The sequence below is a fragment of the Vitis vinifera genome, chromosome 16 (genome assembly GCF_030704535.1).
Source record: "Vitis vinifera cultivar Pinot Noir 40024 chromosome 16, ASM3070453v1".
NCBI classification, from domain to species: Eukaryota; Viridiplantae; Streptophyta; class Magnoliopsida; order Vitales; family Vitaceae; genus Vitis; species Vitis vinifera.
The window spans coordinates 2,511,197-2,534,697 of NC_081820.1; the positions used below are offsets into that span (position 1 = coordinate 2,511,197).

Here is a 23,501-nt window from a genome sequence, read left to right on the forward strand (position 1 = left end):
AACACCCTTTAAAAGTCAATTTGACTTAAAAGACATGAAATTAATTTAGATTAAATTTATCAATATCAATAAAATGAAATTGATGTCAATAAACTCGATTTGGTTCGATTTCACCATCACTAAGTTTAGTTATTTTCAATTGAAATATAATCAATAATGTAAATTCAATCAATATGTGACATTCAATCAAACTTGCCTCCAAAAGTTCATTAATTCTAACCTTTTTACATTTGTAAAATATGATAAAATATATTGGAAAATATATAGTAACATTGATAGAATTTATCTCATGTTTTTCTTTTCTTTCATAGAGTGTTTTGATGCGAAGAGGATAAAGAGGGTATGCTATAAAAAATAAATAAATAAAATCAATTTTCATATTTTAAAATGGTAAAAACTAACAAGGAAAGCTAAATACTTCCATTTTAATTATTTCCAATAAAAACAATATAAAAAATAAAAATTAATTCATTTCATTTTTTTATCATTAAAAATTCATTTTTAAATGTTTCATTGGGAATACAACATTACAAAAAGGATCATCATATTAAAGGACACAAATTTCATACTCCTTTTGTTAGAGCAAGTTGTCAAAAATGATATAAATTTTCATTTCATTCGTATTAATGCACATAAATTTCATACTAATCATTTGGATTTAGTGATTTGTCATACATATGTAACAAAGTTATAACAATCCAACGGTGTGATATCTTCGTTTTTCAATTAATACTCCATGATTGAGATTGATTTTAACCATCCAACGGTGTAAATTGTCGAAGGTATAACAACTTGGTAGTATTGAAATTTTTTTTCATGCATGGATTTGCAACATCTCTCATCGCTTCTTCTAAGCCATTTTCTCCCTGTCTCAAAATGCAATTTTCACACTTCAACTCCAATCCTTCTTATAGTCTTATTCTCTCAATCTCAAATCTTAACATCCATTCCTATTTCCACTCATAATTATTTGATATTTGTGGTCACATTGTAATCACTTCATCTTGATCTATTTACTTCCCCTTGATTTTAAAGTGAGATTCTACTTTCGGCTCGTTAAATTCTCGTTTATCACAATCACGATAATAGAATTATTTCACTTATTTTTATGCTAAATTATTATTAAAACATTATGCAATAATATTTAAGAAATTCGAACTATAAACATCTGAAAAATGATAATTGGCATAACTCATTCTATATTTTACCCGATTGACCCATTTAGCTAATGAATTTGGTTAATCTAATACCTCGTAAGTTGAAAATAATAATAATGATAATATGATTAAATCTAACTCGAGTATATACTCAAATCTTTATTATTGTGAAAATGATTTGCCAAAATGTTAGGGCATGACACTCAATAGTATCGATTGCAATTTTAAATAAGATGAGTAGCATTTTGGCCAAAGTGCTCATTTCTTATGCTTTTCTAGTATAAATAACAGTTTTTCTATATGATTTTTTAAAAATTAAACCATAATATTAAATTATTTTGGCTATGTTTGGTTCTCGTAAAATTTGAGGAAAAAAATAGAGAGGAAAAGTTGAAGAAAATAAAAAATAAAGGAAAATAAAAAAAAATGTACATTGAAAATCAATAAATTATTTTTATATGTTTCTTCAAATTTATTTCACTTATTTTATTTCATTATATAAAGATTAAATAATTTTAAAATGTATAAAATTCTAACTAATTTTAATTATATTTGATTTTTTTTTTCATTATGAAACTAAATATGAGAAAACCATTTTCTTTATCTTTTTTTTTCCTTATTACTTTTCGATAATCAAACATAGCCTTTGGTATAACTATATGAAAAATTAAAAAGATTTTACCTAGTAACCCATGTCTCAAGTTTTTTCAATATAATCAACAATAGTCAAATTTCAGTTTATTTGTGATATGCATTACATAAAAATCAAGGGTATTTTGATCAATGATTTGATTTTAAAGAGTGATTAATTCAAGTCCACAAAAAAAAAAAAAAAAAAAAAAAATCACCCACATTTTTTTTTTTTTTGTATTAAAAAGAATTCAGTTTTCACACACCTTTTCCACCTAAATTATAATTTTAACTGTTCATTTTTTTTTCTTTTTTTAGTTTGAAACCAAAAGAGATGGCATTTTAGTCGTGTCACATATAAAAATTATTTTTAAAAAATAAATTAATAAATGGATATGTAGAGAGATTATGTCTATGCATTTAAAATTTTTATCTATTTATTTCTTGGTTTTGAAAATCGGATCGGAACGATCGGTCCAATTGGTCAGACCCGACAATCAAACCGTCGAACCGGATGAGCCGTTCAATTTTCCTAAACCAGTCAACATGTGATTTTAACCAAAACCAACATGGGCTTTTTTCCTCGCCCGGCCCAAACTCTCCTCCTTACCAACCCACTGCCCAACACTATAAGTGCATGTCGCATGGAGAGGATTCATTGTTATGAGGTTCTCAAAATGAAGAGGCAACCATGCTACACATTCCTTTGATAAATTCATTGTTACATATTATATTAATGCTCTTTCCAAATTTTTATAATATAATACAATGAAACAAATATAAATATTTATATTCATGTTTATTTTTATAATAATTATTAACAATAAATATAAAAATAATATGAATTAATTAATATAATAATTTTTAATTTAAAAATAATAAAATGTATAGATACATAGATAAAATTAAATATTATATTTTTTTTCATATTTAAATATTATATATATTCTATTTAATAAAATTTGATATATTAATACATTTGTATTTATATTTATCATTGAAACCCGAACTTACACAAGATTATTTTTAATTATATTATTTATCCTTTTGTTTGAAATATAAAAATATAAAAATATAAAAGGAATAATGAAAAAAAAAACCTATTTTTTTTTCACTCATTCATTATGCTCTTTCCATCGAAATCTAAAGACAAATCCTAGCCTTCCATTATAAGCCTAGTTTCAAACCATCACTAAGACACAAACACAAATCATCTTCTCTTGTTCAAAGATCCTTCCATATGTTTAAGTTTATGAAGTCTTGATGCTAATGAATCAATGTTACATGACAAAACTATTGCCCTCATCTCATCTAATAAGTTTAGTATTGTCATAAAATTTTGAATTATTAAAGTATTTGAAACTTGAATTTACAATTGTTATTTATGTTGAATAAGAACTAATTATACATTTTGCGATTTTATTTACATGTTGTTTTGTTTTATGGATTTTAAACAATTATAATATTTAAATGGAATATTTTGTTTTTGGTTTGAAAATTCACGGAAACCCTCCTATGGGCTTGGCATTGGATTGCGAATTCATAACCTAACCTTAGAACCGACATTGGTTGAATACATTATGTGATATCTCACATCGAATAGAGGAAAAAGTTTTTATCACTATATAAATATGAACTCTTCTTAATTATGTAAATGCGTTTTAAAATCATAAGAACCCATTTAAATTTAGAATAGATAATATCGACATGGTTTGATGCGAATCATTATACATACATAAGGGTAATTATGATATCCTACATTGGATATAAGAAAAAGTTTATAACGTTATATAAGTATAAACTCTTCTTAACCATATAAATGATTTTTAAAGTCATTAGAGCCATAATTGGGTGCGGGTCATTAAAATAAAATAAAAACATCAATAGACGAGAAAAATAATTTGGTGACCTTAATATAATTTGCCAACCTTAAAATCCCAACTTCAAACACATTAAAACAAAATTGGTGTGACCCGACCCGACCCCCCGATTGTTTATAATTTTAAATTTTGGGGCCCGAAGAAAATAGAATTAAGAGTTTGATGATAAGCTTTGAAATCATGTGAGCGGGAAAATTTTTAAAACACAATAGCATTTGCATGCTGTATACTTCATCTCTCTCTCTCAACAAGGGGGAAAGATCTCGTTCTCTGAATTAGGGTTTAGGGTTTCCACGCTGATCTATGTGCGGATTTTCTCAGGTGAGGAATTGGCTTGATCTTTTCACTTGTTTGTACTCACGGAGCTATAAGTTTTTTCTGGGTTTGTCGTGAAATTGGGGGGAAATTTTGGCAAGTGGGGTTTTAGATCTGTTTGGATCTCGGGAAAAAAACGGGGGACAGTGAAGGAAAATGGTTGCTAAAGAATGGGTGCCTTTTTCGTACCTGTTTGAAGCAATTTCCTCTTTCTTTTCTTTGCCACCACATGGGTTCTAATGTTTCTCTCGTTGTTTTCTTTGCTACCAAATCGGGAAAAGTTTACAATTGCTTAGCTATGGATTCGCTCTTCCAGGAATCTTCAGCATTTACCTGTCATTTTGTTTCCCACCTAACAATTCTATGTTATTTCTCTCTAGGTGGGTTTTGTTTAACAATCTGCTTAATGGGTTCCTTCTTTGAGCTATGTTTAGCATTTTTATTTCCATTTCCTTATCATCAAACGGAAAACAAGTGATTCTACGGTGATTTTCGCATGTGGATTTTAGTTGATGATATGCCGATTTGGATGAATTTCTGATTGTAGTGATTTCATCATCTCAAACTGATTTGGGTATTGTTTATAGGAGAGGAACCCAGGCAACATAGACTGAAAGATATTATTATTGAGTTTGATTTTCATGGACAATTGCTTTAATGCTAATGTCTGAAGTGGTAGAATGATAATGATAGCTTCAAGTTGTAGATTATATCCTCTGATTGTTGGTCTTATAAACTGCTAAATTTGAGTGTGGTCACTAGTTTCCTTTTATTTAACTGAGCTGCTCTATCTAGATGTATTAAGGCTACTGCATTTTTATTGGTCTTATTTCTCGGGTCATAAATGATAAAAAAATCCAAAGAGATGGAGTTCCATTTATTTATTTATTTTGTCATGTTCTCAGCAGCAAAGCATTTTGTCATATAAAACATCTGTTTACCCTGTGATTTGCTCTTAGTTCATATCAGATGTTGATATTTTACGTATAAGTCATTGTTCTTTTCATATTTTTTTAAATGTAGTTGTAGACATTATTTGAATGTCATAGTTGCTTGATCTTTCACCACTAAGTATGTGTCAGAAAATTACTTTTTATAGATTGAAAAGATGGGTGTCGAAAATTATCATGTAATTGAGCTGGTAGGTGAAGGTTCTTTTGGGAAGGTATACAAAGGAAGGCGGAAGTTTACAGGGCAGGTACTTGTTGCAATTCCCTTCTCTTGCCTTTTGAGTGAATTGGAGGTGGTTTGACTTGCTTCATCCTTATCTTAGTGCTGTTTTAATTGATCTCAGACTGTTGCAATGAAATTTATTCTCAAGCATGGGAAAAGTGAGAAGGACATTCAGAATCTAAGACAGGAAATTGAGGTAATTATCAGCAGTTGATATGGATAATGGGCTACTGAAAGATTTTTCTTATTTATTTTACAAAAAGGAACATAGGGCTTGTTTGACAATGTTTTGGAGAACAATTCTTAATTGTTCTCAGGAACAAAATTATGTGTGGGAACAAAAATATGGAACATAGGTTTTTTGGCCTACATCTTTATGGAGGTACTATGCACTTATCTACTTTATAAAAGCTCCTAAAATATTCTTCATATTTTCAGTTCCTTTTTAGAACACTCTAGAAAAAACACTTCAAAACATCTCAAATTTGTCTCCAAAACAACAGTTTTTTCAGAACAATTTTTCAATAAAACTGTTCTCAGTAAAAAGTTTGTTAAACATGGCTTTTTTTTTTTTTTTTTTTAAGTTTCTAAGAAACAAAAAACTGTTTTCAAGAACAGTTTCCAAATAAGCCCATAATTTTTTTCAATATAGTTTTTTAAAGTTATGCTACACTATTGGTTGCTTGGGTATCCAATTCAGATTGCAGTCTAATTGATTATTTGGCACTGCCAGGGAAATGTCCAATCATATTTGAATTTGGAATTTTCTAGGATTTATAAAATTTGCTTCAGATTGGAGTTGGTATTTGCTATTTTGGGATTGAAAAGCAATTTACTAAATCATACTCCGATTTTTCTCGTCAGCAGCTTGTTGGCCCGCTCAACTTGGCTACTTAATTCATCAAAGTATCAATTTAGCCTTCTTCTGGGTGTTTCCAGTATTACAATGTTGTTTCAACCACAATGTTTAACAACAAATTGAAGTTGTTTAAATCTCTTGGTTTATGTTTTCTTTTGTATTCCTCGATTTCTTAACAACATTATAGGCATAGCTTGCTTGCTGGTACATATTTTATATTTTCAAGAAAGCTATGGAAATTAGGCCTGTTGAACCTTGCGAAAACATTTAACTATTCCCAATCTTAATGATACTGTTTGATGATATTTATTAGGCATTTAATTCAGGCAGTTGAAAATGAATCTGAATATGATTGAACACTTTTTGCTCTGCATTTTGGAATGTTTTTTATCTTTGTGTCATGTTGACTTTCCTTTGTTCTCATCATTGGTATATTAATGAGTATGTGGCTCCTTGTTCTGGATTTTGTCTGTTCTTGTAACCTATTTGTTTAGATTTACATGGCTGAATTTTAAATAAGAGTTATGAGCTGATCATGTCATGACATATTCTAATACTTCCATTATTTGTTCTTCACCAGTATTAGTTCCAAGCTACTGACATGAATCGCCTTTTTATCTATTAGCAGATGTCTTGCCAAATGTAAAGACCCTGCTACAATGAAAATAAATTCAACTTTGGTTGTTTTGTATTTCGTTTTTTATGGAGGGGTTAAGTAAAATTTTATGAAACATCATTCTATGTCCTGCTTTTTAAACTTAGCAATATTAGAGGTTGGGGGGAATAAGTTTGAGCGAACTTTTTGGAAGATTTGTGAGACACATGGTTTCATTTGTTTATAAAATTCCTATTTTACCCTTGAATTTTGGAACTTTACTACAATTAATACAAAGGGTATTTGGAAGGGGTGATATTGCCTGTGCATACTAAATATGAACATCGCTCCTGTCTTGTCACTAGATTGTAAAGATATGTACAGTTTTAATGTTTACATATCATCTTTCTGAATGATAAAGTGTAATCAGTTTTATTTGAAATTCCAACACTTCTAATGAATTTTTTAATTGTTTTTCAGATGATTTGATGAATGGTTTATCTAAATGTTGCAGATTTTGAGGAAGCTGAAACATGAAAATATCATTGAAATGCTCGACTCCTTTGAGACCCCTCAAGAGTTCTGCGTTGTCACAGAATTTGCACAAGTAATTAGCTCTTCTCTCTCTCTCTCTCTCTCTCTTCTCTGTTTTGTACTTACACATGCAAATTCATTCCATGCGCATCTATGCAGCAGAAAGAATGTTTCAGAGATGCACCCTAACACAAAATATGCTTGGTTATTTTGACCATAGTTTAGATGCATGAGTAGTTAATGAAAATTTTCCATATGCAGGGAGAACTCTTTGAGATTCTTGAGGATGACAAGTGCCTTCCTGAAGAACAAGTTCAAGCAATTGCAAAGCAGTTGGTACTTTCCTAAGTTTCCTCCTGGAATATTGCTCTCATTTCAAATACTAATCATATTCAATGTTTAATGTTGCAATGTGCAGGGTTATAATTTCTATTTCATACATTATGTTCTTATATCGTTTTATTAGAATTTCCTGATGTTGAATATTTCAGGTGAGAGCATTGCACTACTTGCACTCCAACCGTATCATACATCGAGATATGAAGCCACAAAATATTCTCATTGGTGCTGGTTCTATTGTTAAGGTTGAATGGTTAGATAACATGCGCATGTTTCATTGTTGTATATGCAATCCAAGTAGCTTTATTTCCTTAACTTTTCCCTTGTTAGATAAAAGGTTTTCCTGTTTATGATTATCACTCCTGATTCCATGCACTTCATGCTGACTACTTACAGTTTGTATGAATATGATGAACTGATGAGCAAGGCTTAGTTTTCTTTTCCTCATTGAAGTTATTGACACCTACTTTAATCCTTTAAATATTTAGCATAATGATCTTTTATGCAGGTTTAGTGACAGGTTAATTTTGTGAAAGAAACATTTTAAACTTCTGCAGAATCTACTTTTTTGATATTGTTAAGAATTTAGTACAAGAACATACACCTAACATTGCACCCTTAATGCACTCAGTGGTTAAACTCCCTGTTTGCACTGGGGTCATTGCGCTAAAGGGCCCAATGTAAAACTTGTACAAAATGTTTTCTTTACGAAGTTCGGTTCTCTGAGGTTTAAGGTGATCCTTGGCTAAGGGGTTGTTTGATAGCATGATTTTGTTCCGAACATTGAAAATTTCCATGTTAAGAAAATTTGTAACCTGTTATATTTATTGCTGAAGATTATCTATATTTCTGTTTTTTTGTCAAGAAACACAATATCTACCTGTAACATGCATGTTCATTTCTATTTGTCACAGCTTTGTGACTTTGGATTTGCACGTGCAATGTCCACAAATACGGTTGTTTTACGATCCATAAAAGGTTTGGCTCATCTCAATGCTATCAGTATAGTTTGCCTTTTTAGTTTGAAACCGTTATCACTGAGCCATAGAAAATTAGTTACAAATTTCTGACTCTGCCTATCACTCAATCATGCTTTGATCAATATTTTCAGGTACTCCTTTGTATATGGCCCCAGAGCTGGTACGGGAGCAACCCTACAACCACACTGCTGATTTGTGGTCTCTTGGAGTTATCTTGTATGTAAATGTCCCAGATTTGAATTTGGATTGATTTATTTCTTAAAAAACAGATTTTCATCTCATGTTGTGTTTGCATTTGAATCTTTTTCAGTTGAATTACTAAAGTCCAAAAAGTTTTTAAACCAATCAATTATTTCAAAGTTTTGAGTTTCTGGTTTATTTCTTTCTGTTTGATGTTTCTGAGGCTAAAACCTTCCATCATTTATGGCCCATTAGCTGCAGATGGAGAAGTAAACAAGGGATCACAAATCACAGAAAAATAATAGGACCATAAATAATCAGAGAGTCTTGAACTTGAGACCTCTAGAAAACCTGAGCTCCAAGGCCATGTTAAGCTCCTAGTGACCTAAATGCTTAAATTGTTAGGTTACAGGCCAACAATGTTCATCAGGCTAATAGTTGAAATTCTATACTGTAATGATTTCAATGCTTAATTAATTTTTCAGTAACCAATTGTAGCATTTAACAGTATCTGGGAGTACTTAGCTTCTACATGTAATGGTATCTCAGAGTGCTTAGTTTCTGTTAGAGCTCTAAGAAGTGTTCCTAGGAGGGTAAAACTTCTGGATCCATACTCTGTCCCATTGACCAAGATTAGAGGCATACAACCACGCATGATCTTTTGCGCTTAAGCAAGTGACTGTATGAAGGCATAGGATGATGAAAAGGCCTTCCTTTCCAGTTTTCCACAATGGCTTCAAGCTACTATAGTGTTAAAGATCTCTTGGATTACTTTGTGAAGCATGTGTTTTGTCAACATATGATTATTCTTTTATAGACAATGTACAAAACAAATTCTTTACTATTTTCTACCTTTATTTGAATGGTTGAATCTGAATATATGATGTGGTGGCATAATATATGTTTGAACTTCAGTTGTTTTCACTATTCAATTTCCATTGCTGCCTGATTCAGCTGAATATGCTGTCAATTGCATAACATATAAAGAAATCCAGTTGATTTTTGTTATTCAGATTTTTTTCTTCATGTTTTGAGCACAATGCTCTAAACTAAATTGGTTAAGAGTGGAAGTTTCCCCTAAAGTTAAGGTCCCAACTTAGTGGATCATAAGGTGAATACTAATGAAAGTCTTCAAGATAGTCTTACAAAGCATTTAGACCAGGCGTTTAAATTATTAGTAGTAAGGATAATGCTGAGACAGCTGACTAGTTAATTCTATATGCCCTCTCTTCTTGTTCTTCTGCAGATTATTTATCTTTCTAAGATCTGTAGTATGACGAAGATTTCCTTTGAAAATTTGGGTAGAAGAGAGATGCAGGATTTTGTGGTATAGTGCCATTACTGCCATTTTACTTGTTGTTTGGGCAATTTGAACAAAAAGAAATGCAAGAATTTTCCTCTCATAGATTCACTAGATGCATTCTGGATAGATATGCATCTTAGCCTCCTGTTGCTTCTGTCCCCAAAGCATTCAAAGGTGTCTCAGGAGTATGTTAATAGATCGACTTGCAGTTTATGATAGTAAGAGGGATGCTGGCATTGAGGTCACCTGTAAACTTTCTTCTTTTGTATTTTTTTTTTTTTCAATTACACTTTGATGGTTGTTTGCCAGTAAATTTGGAAAAAAAATGGGATTGGAGCAACCTTGTGAAAAGTGGAGACACTAATATTGCTTTCCCTAAGCCAGTAGGCTTGTTGTTACCACTGATATTCTTATTTGTGCTCTTCTTGAGATATGCATGAGGAAAAGGCTTTAGGTTCAAGGTGTTTCCAAATTGAAGGGGATGAGTCTTTGGTGCTTAGTTGGGTCATAGATAAGATGGGTGGCACTTGGAGATGTGCTCAGAACTTGGGGAAGTTTTTATATTATTAGGAGAGCATCTAGTGGATATTAGTTGGGACAGTCAGGTTAAATATTTTTTGAAACATTTTTTGCTGCGACATTTTTCATTTCCCAAGAGAACAAAATTAGAATAAGAAAATTATATTAATCACCACTGACCATTATCTATTCAATTCAGAATTCATTCTTACTGAGTATTATCCCTTTTCCTCCTTCATTTGCATCTTATTGCTTTTTTTTCTTGATCTTCTTGAACTGAAACTAGTTGACCATGTACATAACAGGTATGAATTGTTTGTTGGTCAGCCTCCCTTTTATACAAATTCAGTATATGCACTCATCCGGCACATCATTAAGGTACATTTTCTCAAACTCCATATTTTAGTTCTGTAGGTTTGTGCATTAAAATATACTGCAGAAAATACAAGTTGATGTCACATTTGATTTTCCAGGATCCAGTTAAATATCCTGACAACATGAGTGCAAATTTCAGAAGCTTTCTAAAAGGATTGCTCAATAAGGTTGTCTTTTGCAAATATTTAATACTCCATTTTGATGCTTATTTTTAACCTTCATTTTCTGTGATTGATTGCTAACTTGGTTCTTAAGTACATGGGAATCAGGTACCTCAAAATAGATTAACCTGGCCTGCACTTTTGGAACACCCATTTGTTCAAGAAACGTCAGATGAACTGGAGGCCAGGGTAATATTATTTTATGTTTTACATTGTTTCCCTGTAGAAGTTAGATTGAGCCCATCCATGCTCTACCATCTGGCATACACAATTTTGGTTCCTATATTTCACATAAGGACATATTTTCACATGTGTTTGTTAAATTCTTAATAATAGTAATTGTTGAGGTTTTTGCACATGGTAAACAATTACCAGGAAATGCGTGCTGCAACTGCTGCAGCCAGGGGCTGTGATGCAGCATGGAGGGGTGAAGGAAACATCATCCAGGCTTCAACTGGTTCTACTGTTCCAAGTCCTGAGAGTAAGGCCTCCACTTTATGCTTCAGACATGTAGATTCTAGTGGCTTTGACTATCATATATTATGTGACTATCATATATTATGTTGTTGTAGATAGAAGCCATTCTCCTGCTGCTTTTGAGAGCAATAATGCTTCAAAAATTCAATCTGGTGCTCAATCATGTAGTCCTAACTCTGCTACAGTCAATTCTTCACCACATGAGGAGTTCCCGGGATTTGGCAGTCCTAATGATGTTAATCAGTCAGGTCAATTATGTTATAACTTTAACAAATCCTCTTGTTACCAAATTTGTATTTGTTAGACTTGCAACTGAATACATGAGGCTTGATTGTTGAAGGTGTGAGGATAGGATTGTCAGTAGTTGTGCAATCATATTAATTTTTTCAATAACCTCTTATGTCACAAAAAGGAATGCTGATGGATGATTTTACTATAGATCCCTTCCTATTTGTTACACTTTTTTATTAAAATTCATGAAGTAGTCTTGAACAGTTTTAAGCTCTATGAAGACTAGTGCAGTATTTGGAAGGGGCATGATAGGAGATCTTTTCACCATACAGAGCTTCCCACTTTAAAACAAATGGGGTTTTTGTCTTCCTAGGGAACCCCGATTTGTTTCTTTTGATGTTCTCTTTCTTCAATAATATGATTATGGGCTTTTTTTCAATATGTACTTGAATACTTGCTCATGTCTTTTTTTATTTTCTTATAAATTATTTATGAAAAAAATTAAATCCTAAAGGTCCTAGAAATCATGGCTCCCTGATTAATGCATTTAGTCGCTAATGGAGTGCTTATGGCCTCTACATCTATTTGCTTAATCTTCAAATGTTGTTTAAGTTTGTAATTTTCTTTTCATATGGAAGGACTAGGTTATTTCCAATCTTACAACCTTTTGATATCTTGAAAATAAATAAATGGATTTGTTTCCCCTCCTATGCCTTGCTTGCCTCTTGTTTTATTGATATATATTTTTTTCTTTTTTTCCATTTTTCCTTTTATCTGGTTTTTAGATTTGTATAAATATTTTTCATTACATTTTGTATCTTGACTTCATTGTTATGTTTGATGATTTTATCATGTTGCATGTTATATGAATTGTCCAGGCAAAGAAAATAAATTTTGTGAATAGTATCACCTAATAATAGAAAAGAGAGGGTTTTATGAAAAGGAAATTTAATAAGCAATTTCCATGTTTACTTTAGGTTATTTTTTTCTTTTTAAATTCTTTGAAAAATTTAATAGATAATTTCATTTATTACTTTGTAGTGCTCGTAAACTTATCTAAGTTTTCCTTTGTTCAGGTTGCCAGACATTAGACAAATTAGAAAATAACTCTCGCACGGTCAAAGGTGCAAAAATTATTGGTCAAGACAATGAAGCATTAGCATTTATATTGCTTCCACTAAAAAAATGGTCTAAGGAGTCCCAAAACTCTGGCAGGTAAAGTTGCATCCTAAATAATGGTCTAAGGGGTCCTTATTTATTGTGGATATTAAATTCTACCACAGGTTAGGAATCGTGGTGAACTTTCAATGCGATAAATGCACGCACACAAGCACACATGACCATAATACACACATAATTAGACGAGCTATCTAAATTATTCATTTGTTTGTTGCATTGATAATAAATCATTTTGTTGTTGTTGTTGTTGTTGTTAGCATCAAATTTAAATCTTATCAGTTTGTCTTTGAGTTGAGTCAGGATCCCTTTTTAGATTTCATTAAATGAGGTCAGGTTTTTTTATCATGGTTCCTGTTTTCTTTAATGGTCCCTTTCTATCTTGAAAACTAGATCACATTCTATGAAGAACAGTCAAATTAAAAAGAAACTAATGAACATGGTTTGACTATATGTCTAATTTTTAATGTGAAATATGAGTATACACTGTTAGAAAATTAAAGTTCAAATAATTTCTTTCCTTAAGAAGTGAAATTTTGCTGATAAAGGTACTAGACTGAGGGAAGACGAGATACAACGAGGAAAAGAGTAACATCCCAATGCCAGTTGGTTTGGAAAAGAGCAACAATCATCCTAATGCCCAACTATCTTGGACTCCAATGAGGTGTAGCCATCAAAATTCCACTTCAAACTAACAAAGGGAGGAGACCAAAGACTAATAATTTCCTATTTTCTTTGATCACTGAAGCAAGCAGTTTTTTTATCCCAGGAGATTATAGAACTCGGTGTCAAACACCCAAGAGAGTTAGAAAAGGGACTTAAAATCCTTGCACTTTAACCATATACCCAAATTGCAAGCATAGCACACCTTCCAAAAACTTTACTTGTTATCGCCTTTTGACACCTTAGATGAAGAAGTTTTCATGGAACCAGTATTCTTAGGGGTCACCCTGAAGATGCTGACCAACTAAAGGCCTCTGTCATAAATCATAGGAACAAGGTAATGGAGAATACCAATAATTTCTCATGCCCTCACACTCAAACTCAAAATAAAATGTTTATGATGTAGGATAACCCTAGGATGGCTGCCTACAATTAAATAGTTGGGCTAAGGTTTTTATTTTTTAAGGTTTAAGGAGAGGAACAAGGGATAAAGTTTATGGTAGAGAAAAATAAAATAAAAAAATATAGAAAAAGAAGATACAAAGATGAAGAAGAAGAAATAGAAACCTTCTAGGAGACTCACCATTGAGAATTGCATGCAAAAAAACTAATATTATTTAATTACCAATCAATCAATTACTTTGGTTTACATTAATTAGCCTTATTTATAGGCTTCTCTAAGAAATCCAAAATCAATTAGGATTTTAATAACCCATTATAACTTTAATTCTAATTCCCCTATAACTTAATTAACTACTCCTAATTTTACTCCAATAAATACTAATCCCGATCTAATTCCTACTAAAACTAATGCCTATCCTCATCAGTTTCCCATGAGGCTAAATTGCCTCAATCATATGATATAAAAGAAAAAGCAATGTGAAATACTGAAAATACATTCCCAGGCACATTTGAAAGCTTCTGTGTCTAATCCCAAGGCTGAAGCTAGGGTGTAAGTCTACTGCTCAACCCTCAGTAAAAGACTGAATACAGGAGATAAGCCAGAGAAAAATGAGTGGAGTGGACTGGTGTTTTTAAATGTGATGATATATGGCAAAAGAATGATTAATTACATGTCTCATCCAAATAACACATTTGAAAACTTCTGTTTCTAATCCCATGGCTGAATCTAGGGTGTTAGTATACTGCCCAACCCTCAGTAAAAGACTGAATACAAGATATAAGTCCGAAAAAAATGAGTGGAGTTGTGTCTTCGAATACAATGATACATGGCAATATAATGATTTTTTACATGTCTTATCCAGATGCTCACTGGAGGTATTTTATAATTATTGAATTTATAATTGCTTAATATTTAAGGGAAAAACAATGAGTTATTATTTACTTGCTAACTGGAGGATGTTCTAAATGCTGATCCTTTTACCTTTGCCAGAGAAATTATTTTTACAAAAAAAGTTGTATGTACTGGGGAATTTTTTGTCCTTGGTTATCTCCTGCCACTACTTTATGCTATTATATTCCACTTCATTGCAATGCTGTAGGAATGTTTTCCCTCGGATCATTACTATATAAGCTCAGACATAAATAGATAGCAATTGATGTTCTATTTGCAAGTTTTAATTGCTTGTCAAACTTGTACAGGGATCAAGACATGTTTAGTTCAAGCCAGTCACTTAAAATTCTTTCAAACCTAGTTGCAGCAGGTGCTATCCATTCTAGTGGACTACTTGATGAAATAATCTTTGAAGTTCTTGGATTTACTGCTGCTGCAGTTAATGTGAAATCAGCTGAAGCTAATGACTTAATAGCAAAGGTATAATACTGCTGATTTTCATGAAGGAATTTCTGGCTGCACTCATGATTCTTGGATTGGAGTTTCAGTATATAGAGTTGTGTGACACAAATTGTGATGAAATTCTCCAGATTTGGAGTCCTGAACTTTTAAGCAAAATTTCAGGATTTTATAGTGTTATCTTGTCACTAATTAAGCAATACTTGGGGAAGTTTGTGAATACTTCTGTACGTACTAATCTCATTGCAGACTTTCTAAAAATTTCATGTTCGCAACATGCTTCACCCACAACTTTGCTTCCCCCTTCCTAATAAACATACCACTTGGATAGGTTTTTTCATTTTGTTTCTCTGCTGGCATAATTGCTGAACCTATTTTTTATATTTTTTCTTTTGGCTTCCTGACCTTAGCAATAATTGCTCCAAAACTTATTCCAGAGTTGAGTTGGTCTGCAATTGCCAATTGTTTTACTTTGCTACCATCCTTCTTCCATTTGATGATTAATAATGGTTATTAAAGTTTAAGTTTATTTTTGCAGAGCTTCTCAATTATCAAAATGTTGGTAGATAATAGTGGAAGTGGCATTGGGAGTTCATATTTCCGGCACTGGGTTTCCTCGGTTGAAATCTTTTCCCAGGTCATTCTCTTTCCATGTTGATTGTTGATGTCTTCAACAATTTGTGCACCTGCTTTCAGCTCTCTTATTGTATAAAATCTGTAGGTTGTTGGCTGCAATGAAGATGCTTCAGGAAGAATTCTGTATGAGTGTAATGCTTGCATTGCAACCATGTTATCTCATGTAGCTCAGGGTCTTAAAGCATGTGCTCCAACGTTGGTTCCTGATGCAGCTTCTTCTCCTTCCAGGGTGAACGAAATCCTAAATCGGATTTTGGACCATGCCAAAACTTCTGGTTTAGTGGATCATTTGTGTCTATGTTTGGAAAATGCAGGCTTAAGTCTCTTATCTGGTTCTTCACATTTATTGCGTGCTGCTTGTGAAGCATGCAGGGCTATTTGGTCTCTAATAGATGCATTGGAAATTCTCTTTGTGAAAGAAAATGTATATTCATTTCCACTAAACACTTTGTGGAGCCACTCGTCACTCCAAATTGACAATAGGGAACAAGACCGAGGTTCATTGGTTGGGATAGAATCAGCAAAAATTGTTGATGTGGTGACAAGAGCATTCCTCCGGTCCAAAGACATACAGGTTGCTATCTACTATTGTCTTCATCAACGACTTGAAGCCCCACTTTCTGCTGGTATCCAGGTACATCTCTCATCCCATTATCTTGGCATCTTTTACACATTTTATACATGCGAAACATCTTTTACCAACTGAATCTAGGTTGACTTAACTAGGTGACTTGCTAATTGGGTTCCTGTTCTATATGCAAGTCTTGATTTGTTTGTCTCAAAATTTAAAACCTTTGCAGTTTGGTTGAGCAGGTTTAGAGGCATAACATAATGGTTTTGATTTAATTTTGTTTTTTACCTCTTAGGCCGTATTTATTGCTATGAAAATCAATTCTTGATTAGGATTTCTATTTTAGAGGGTTAAGCTTTTGCAGAATAATTTTTTTGTTGGTAACATTGTTCATAATATCTTCAAATTGGTAATCATACTATAGTTAAAGTTCATTTTCTTAAGGAGTTAGACAGAAATTGTGTAAATTTGTGATTCAAACTTGCCTGTAATCACATTGGCATAGGAACAATTCCATGATTTTTGCTATGAAAAAATGGAGCCTAATAAATGTGTTTTTTTGTTATAAAATAGGTGTAGATATCCCAAAGAAATAGAAGATAATGATATTAAGAGTTTTCTGCTTAGAGAAAAACCTGGGGAAAAGGACCAAAGAAACTGAATTTTTTTTAAATAATCCAAATTCTTATTCTACATCTCCCAAATATTTTACTTGATGAAGTTCCAATTAACTAGGTTTATTATAAGCGTTAAGCTGTTCTTCTCAGTTAAAAACAAACTAATTTCATTATTTTGGAAAGAAGTCAGCATTCACTAGCACTTTTGCAATGCTCTCTAGGCTTTTTTGTTTATTATGCTTTGATGGTATATTTCTACTTTGCCATTTTTAGGGGATAATGTATTTCTTTTTATTGTTTCAGCTAATGTTGAGATGCTGCCTGCATAGTGGAATTGTTCCAAGTGTTCTTTGTGGCCTTCGAAGTTCTCTACCTGTTACTACTATTGTTAGTGGTGGAGGAGATGGTACTATTCTTTCAGAGATATTCTCCATATTATCTTTTTGTGCTTCATGTTCAAACAAAGATGCACAAACTGGCGAAACAAATAACTTGAAGGGCAAGATAACCAATCCTTGTGGCCTGGTTCTACATTCATGCCTTATCATTGCGACTGTTGCCCAGTGTTTAAAGTCATCCGGGAGAAATTCTGCTTTATTTATGCTCACAACTAATTCAAAAAAGCAGAGTTCCAGACTTTCACTCCTTGCCCACCATTTTTCTTCTGATGAGAGGATGAAAACTTCACTTCAACCTCATTGTGCATCAGCCATGCTGGCTCTTGCATCTATTCTTTCCCTTGAAACTGGAGTTTCTATTGAGTCCTCCATCTCTGAAATTGCAGTGCCACTGATCCCTCGTACTGCCACACTTTGCAACCACCTCAAGATTATATCAGGGGATGAAAATGAACTGGGTTCCACCATCCCAAATGGCATGCTATCTTATTGGCATGGCCTTAGGGATGGATGTGTTGGTTTATTAGAATCGAGGTTGAAGTGGGGAGGAGCATTAGCTGTTCAACAGCTTTGTGCAAGTGGCATCCCTCAGCTTCTTATTAATTTGTTGTATAACAACCATTCAAAGGCTTGTCCTCAAGGAATTGACAGCACAATAGATCGAGTAGGGCTCTCATCTGTAGGAGTTGTGTGGACAGTTTCTTCAATATGTCATTGCCTTTCAGGTGGAGCTTTAACTTTTCGTCAGACTTTGGTTCGGAATGAACACATCAAGCTCATCTCTTGCTTGATATCTGATGTACATCTCAAGCTTGTAAGGGTCTGGGGTGGTCCTGGTGGAGGGAAGGATGGGGTCAGAGATGTAATAAATGCAGTGATTGATCTCTTAGCATTTCCTTTTGTCGCAGTACAGAATGCTCCAGGTTTGCCATCTGCCACTGCTTCTGTAAACAGTGGTTTTCTTTTAAACATGGGTTCACCTGGTGGGAGAGTGTGCGTGGAAGACAAGGACATGGTGAAAGCAATTGAGGATGACATGGGAAAGTATATTAAAATTCTTATGGAGGTTAGTTCTTCTGTTCTTCATTGGGCTGGGGATTGGGGGTTATTTTGATGCCTGCTTCTTCTTTGGGTGTTATCAGGCAAGGTGTGCTTTTGTTAAAATATGTGCAAAAGGGTGTGTCTTATAAAAGTTTTGGGTTGACAAGATGCTGTTCTTATGGCTTAAGAAAAAAACCACTTCAAGTGATTTCTGTCCTCTAAAAGAGATATTTTTAAAAAAAAGAAATAACACTTTTAGCACTTTGGGCTAAAAAAAATGTCATGTAAAGTGCATATGTAAGAGTGTGTCATAGTTCAGCATGCTAAAATGCTGCATCTTAATAATGAGAAATCTATTTGTCTTTTTCACTCTGTTTCTTCTGAATTTTACAGGTGGGAGTGCCTGGAATTATTCTCCGGTGCTTGGAGTATATGGAGCTAAAAGATATGGGAAGGCCTGTTGCTTTTCTTGCAAAAATGGCAAGCCATCGTCTTCTTGCGGTTCAACTTGTGGGCAAAGGCTTGTTGGACCCAAAAGGAATGAGACGCTTGCTTGATTGTTCATGCCCTAGAGAGGTCACTTTGGATGTTCTGATGATAATTTCTGATCTAGCTCGTATGGATAAGGTCAGATTCTATATTCCTGAAATATTTCTTTCTGCATATGGAAATACTAATGGTCAACTGAAGTTCCCCTTTTTCTTGAAAACTAAAGAAACAATAAACAAAAAGAAACCAAAATAAGCACTATGACCATAAAAGAAAAACAAAACTCAGGGAAGAAAGGCATCCTCAAGACAACCTTCAGCTTTAGAGGCTCTTTGCTTGGCCAAATTATCTAACACTTGGTTGGCCTACACAGTCTCAAAGGGAAGGAACAACTCAAGGTTTTTGAAATGTTAAAAATCTTAGGAATAGAACATCCAATTCCCAAGGTCCTTTCTTCCCTGAAACACCCAGAGATGATTACTGGATGCCCTTATATATGGGTGCCTAAATAAAACCCTTGAGTTTGATCTTCTGATAAAGCTGGGATCCTCACCTCAATAGCCAAAGCAAAGCCACATGACTTGAAGAAACTCAGACCGTTCCACCACTATAATCTCTGGAAGCACCACCTATCCTTATCTGTTCGTCCTGATGAACAGCCATCAAAATTGAGTCTAAGACACATACAGAGGAAAGTGTCCACTTAGTGACAAGCCCAGGCTTGCTCCTATCAATTCCCACACCTGTATACAATCAAGCATAATCAGACTTAAAAATATACTCAGAAAGACATTAAGAACAGACTCCATAGAGGCATGGGATGGTGGGAACACCGTTTAATGCCTCCAAAGACTTCCCCTTATCCTAAAGAAACTAGACATAGAACCAAAAAGATAGCCCTTTCCCAAAACACTTTCCCTTTTTTTTCAATTTCTTTCAAACTTTTTCTATAACCATTTCTGGAAATTTACAAAATTTAAGGCCTCTCAAAAAGACATTTTCTGTAAATGCTTCCAAGAGATTATCTTTCCCTACGTCTTCTTTTGTTTTTTACTTTCTATTAAATTTTTCTCTGAGACTCATATGATCATACAAAGTATGATCTGCTGTACATTGTACAGCACAAACCCTAACTGCAAATGCAAAATAATTGACTCAATTCCTTTGCTTCTTATGAAATGGGAAACTGGCTTCTCATCCTTATGGGAAATGAACAAAATGTTATTTCTTGGAAGGGCTCAAGCCCCTCTTAAAAAGTTGTCTAACTTTGTATCATTTGCTGATGCAGGCTTTCTATGAATATATAAATGGGGCCTGCATATTAGAGTTCTTGAGGGAGTTTCTTACTCATGAAGATCCCAATGTACGAGCAAAAGCTTGTAGTGCTATAGGCAACATGTGTCGGCACAGTTCCTATTTCTATGGTTCACTGGTAAGTAATAACAGTAGGCTCCTTCACTATATTCTGGACCCTATAACTGTTTGTTTAGAATATCACCATCTGCAAATTATTCTGCTTCTGGCTGACCAAAATATTTTGATGAAGTTTGAGCTAAAAACCTGAATGAGGATCAATAATTATTATTATTTTGATAGGCAAGGATTAATAATTATGTAATTATTCTATTAATTAAATACCTTGGAATGGTGAACTTATTGTGTGTTTTCTTATATTTTTATCTGATTCTCCAGGCTAGGCATCATATCATCAGTCTTCTAATTGATCGGTGTGCTGATCCAGACAAAAGAACAAGGAAATTCGCTTGTTTTGCAGTAAGAAATGTTCCTTTTCCATATAATATTACATTTATGCTTAATCTGTTAGAATATTTCTATCTGTTCCCTGGTGTTTCAATAAGAAAAATTTTTATATTGACCCTGGGAAAAAAATAAATGTGTGAAAATATAGCTGCTTACCTATACTGTCTCTCTTCTTCACCCTTTCCAGATTGGCAATGCTGCCTACCATAATGACAATTTGTATGAAGAGCTCAAGAGATCCATTCCTCAACTAGCAAATCTTCTGCTTTCAGCTGAGGAAGACAAGACCAAAGCAAATGCAGCAGGTGCATTAAGTAATCTTATTCGCAACTCTAACAAGCTCTGTGAAGATATCGTGTCCAAAGGAGCCTTGCAGGTTTGTGGACATGCTGCATTACTTATTTTGCTTTGTTTTGGTTTCTTCTTCTTCTTCTTCTTGTGTGTGTGTATTTTAATGTTTTGTCCTGCTATGGTTTGCATGCGAGTTGCTTTCCGAGGTAAGAAGGGTATGCCAGGAGTACAAGGGCTACTTAAATAGTAAAGTGAGAACCCAAAGCAAGTTGTGTTTTTCAAAATTAGAATATGAGATCCTTAATGTCTTGAAAATGTTGTATATACCCTTAAATTCAAGCTTTTTTTAATATATATTTGTAACTGTTGAGTTGTCAAAATTAATCTAAGAACTTAAAGTTGTTAGGTGCCCCACACCCCATGATCATAATCTTATAGTTTCTTCTAGAGGAGTGTTTGATGCTAATATTCTTTGAATGTACCTCATTTGTCATTTTTATTTCCACAAAACGCACCTATTCCCTCAATCCTGAATAATTAGCTCACCACTTCTTTGTTACCATTAGCCTGTTATACATTGTGGATCCAATTGTTAGCAGCTTAAGCTATTATGGTTAACTGGAAGTCTCAAGGCTCTCTTACTATTGTTCATATGTAGTTTGTGATTTGCCTCTTTATGTACGGCACTTTAACAAGTTAATCTTGAAGTACTAATAAAAAATAAAAAGAAATCTCAAATTCTCTTATTTGCTTTGCCATGCAAATATGAAGAAAAATAAAATATGATGGCAATTATTAATAAATTATGCATTTTTTAAAATCTCTATTTTTATGTAAAAGAGGAATAACATTGGAGAAACATGGTAGAAAAATAAACTTAATTATTATTTTCATTTGTTTTTTCTTTCCTTGTTTTCCTTGTCTTCATTTCTAGTTTGCTTTATACTTTCTGTGATAGTAAAGAAAAAGGTACAATACAGCGAATCTAAAGGACTTGCCATTACTAGAATCAATGGGTTACAATTTAAATGACTTTTTTTTTCCATTGCAGGCTTTACTTAAGCTGGTAGCTGACTGTTCTGCAGTGGCCCTGAACCCAACTAGAAAAGATGCCATTAACGAGTCGCCTCTAAAGATAGCTCTCTTTTCTTTGGCAAAGATGTCCTCCCATCAGCCATGCAGGCAGTTTATCCGATCATCTGAGCTGTTCCCTGTAATTGGAAGGCTTCGACAATCCCCAGAATCAACAATTGCTAACTATGCATCTCTTATCATCAACAAGGTCTCAGAAGCTTGAATTCCAACTATGTATACTCAAACCTCGATCTTATTAGCTTGGTTTCCTCTAATCAGCTATGGCAACACAGTTGAGTCCTGTAAGTAATTCTTTGTATGTAATTTTCATGTATATCAATCCATAGTTCAAAGTACCGAATATTTCTAGTTGTTGAATATAATTTTTATCAGGAAGCATATCCAACTCTCCATGCCCATTTGTTTATGTGGTCGCATTATTGTTTTATTGAACTATAGCATAATCACCTTTTGTTTAGCCTCATACTTATGCTCGTAATAAATGATTTTTTTTTTTAGCCGGTTTTGAGATTGATAGTAATAACTAATAGAAATGATTACCCTACAAAGCCAATCAGTCATATTATTTCTAAAAAATGTTTTATTCTTTCATACAAATTTATGAGTATGATTATTATTTATTAATAATGTGTTAATATAACATTTTTTGTCCATAGGTTACATTATATAGAAATCATGTAAATGGTAGTGATCTGTTTACAATGAGATATGATTGTCCAAATTCCTTGTTACTTGGAGTGTTTGTTCACAACCCATAAGTATGAATTGGACAACATACTGTATGATCAATCGGTACATATTTGAGAATATTTGATTCATGTCTCTCATAAGTATGTTTGTTCACTCTTGTGGTAGTTGAGAATATTTGATTCATGTCTCTCATGAAAGCAGTCAGTACAAATTTGAAAAATGCTTTATTATTCCAAAGGGGCCTTCATATAATCTTAAGGTATTGACAATGCCAAGGGTAGTCCAACCATGTAAGCTTATATGGAATCTTAGTTGATGGAAGAATTAATATGTGATATGCCTATAGAAAGGGAACTCACTAAATATTTCTCTACTTTTTTGGATAAACTTGTGGTTTGGTGATGGACATGATTGCAATTGCATAGTCAAAAGTAAATTGATACCATTTGTTCAATTATTAATAGCCTTTGGAATAAGAATTTAATTCCTATAGTAGGAATAAATGAATCTTGAAAGTTAATGCATTTGTAGGATTAATGTATGTATGGACTTTTGAATTCTAGAACTGATTGTTTCCTATCAAGAATAAGCATATCTCTGACTTTTCCAATG

The 23,501-nt window shown here is 33.1% G+C and overlaps 1 protein-coding gene across 1 annotated transcript; it reads left to right on the forward strand.

Annotated features, from left to right (window-relative positions):
• The first annotated feature begins 3,834 nt into the window (after positions 1-3,834).
• LOC100257868 (serine/threonine-protein kinase TIO) lies at positions 3,835-22,605 on the forward strand. Its single transcript, XM_010663830.3, has 23 exons — positions 3,835-3,988; positions 5,082-5,180; positions 5,277-5,351; positions 7,124-7,216; positions 7,405-7,479; positions 7,635-7,727; positions 8,397-8,460; positions 8,594-8,678; positions 10,770-10,842; positions 10,938-11,006; positions 11,109-11,189; positions 11,376-11,481; positions 11,573-11,725; positions 12,785-12,923; positions 15,150-15,321; positions 15,839-15,937; positions 16,022-16,570; positions 17,428-18,588; positions 18,957-19,190; positions 20,341-20,484; positions 20,745-20,825; positions 21,001-21,189; positions 22,156-22,605. The coding sequence occupies exons 1-23, from the start codon at positions 3,971-3,973 to the stop codon at positions 22,399-22,401; spliced, it is 4,098 nt and encodes a 1,365-aa protein (XP_010662132.1). The 5' UTR covers positions 3,835-3,970; the 3' UTR covers positions 22,402-22,605.
• The last annotated feature ends 896 nt before the right edge of the window (positions 22,606-23,501 follow it).

Coding starts and splice junctions, on each gene's coding strand:
- LOC100257868 (XM_010663830.3), top strand. Junction 7,728..8,396: donor GTGCTGGTTCTATTGTTAAG/GTTGAATGGTTA, acceptor TATTTGTCACAG/CTTTGTGACTTTGGATTTGC. Junction 12,924..15,149: donor GAGTCCCAAAACTCTGGCAG/GTAAAGTTGCAT, acceptor AAACTTGTACAG/GGATCAAGACATGTTTAGTT.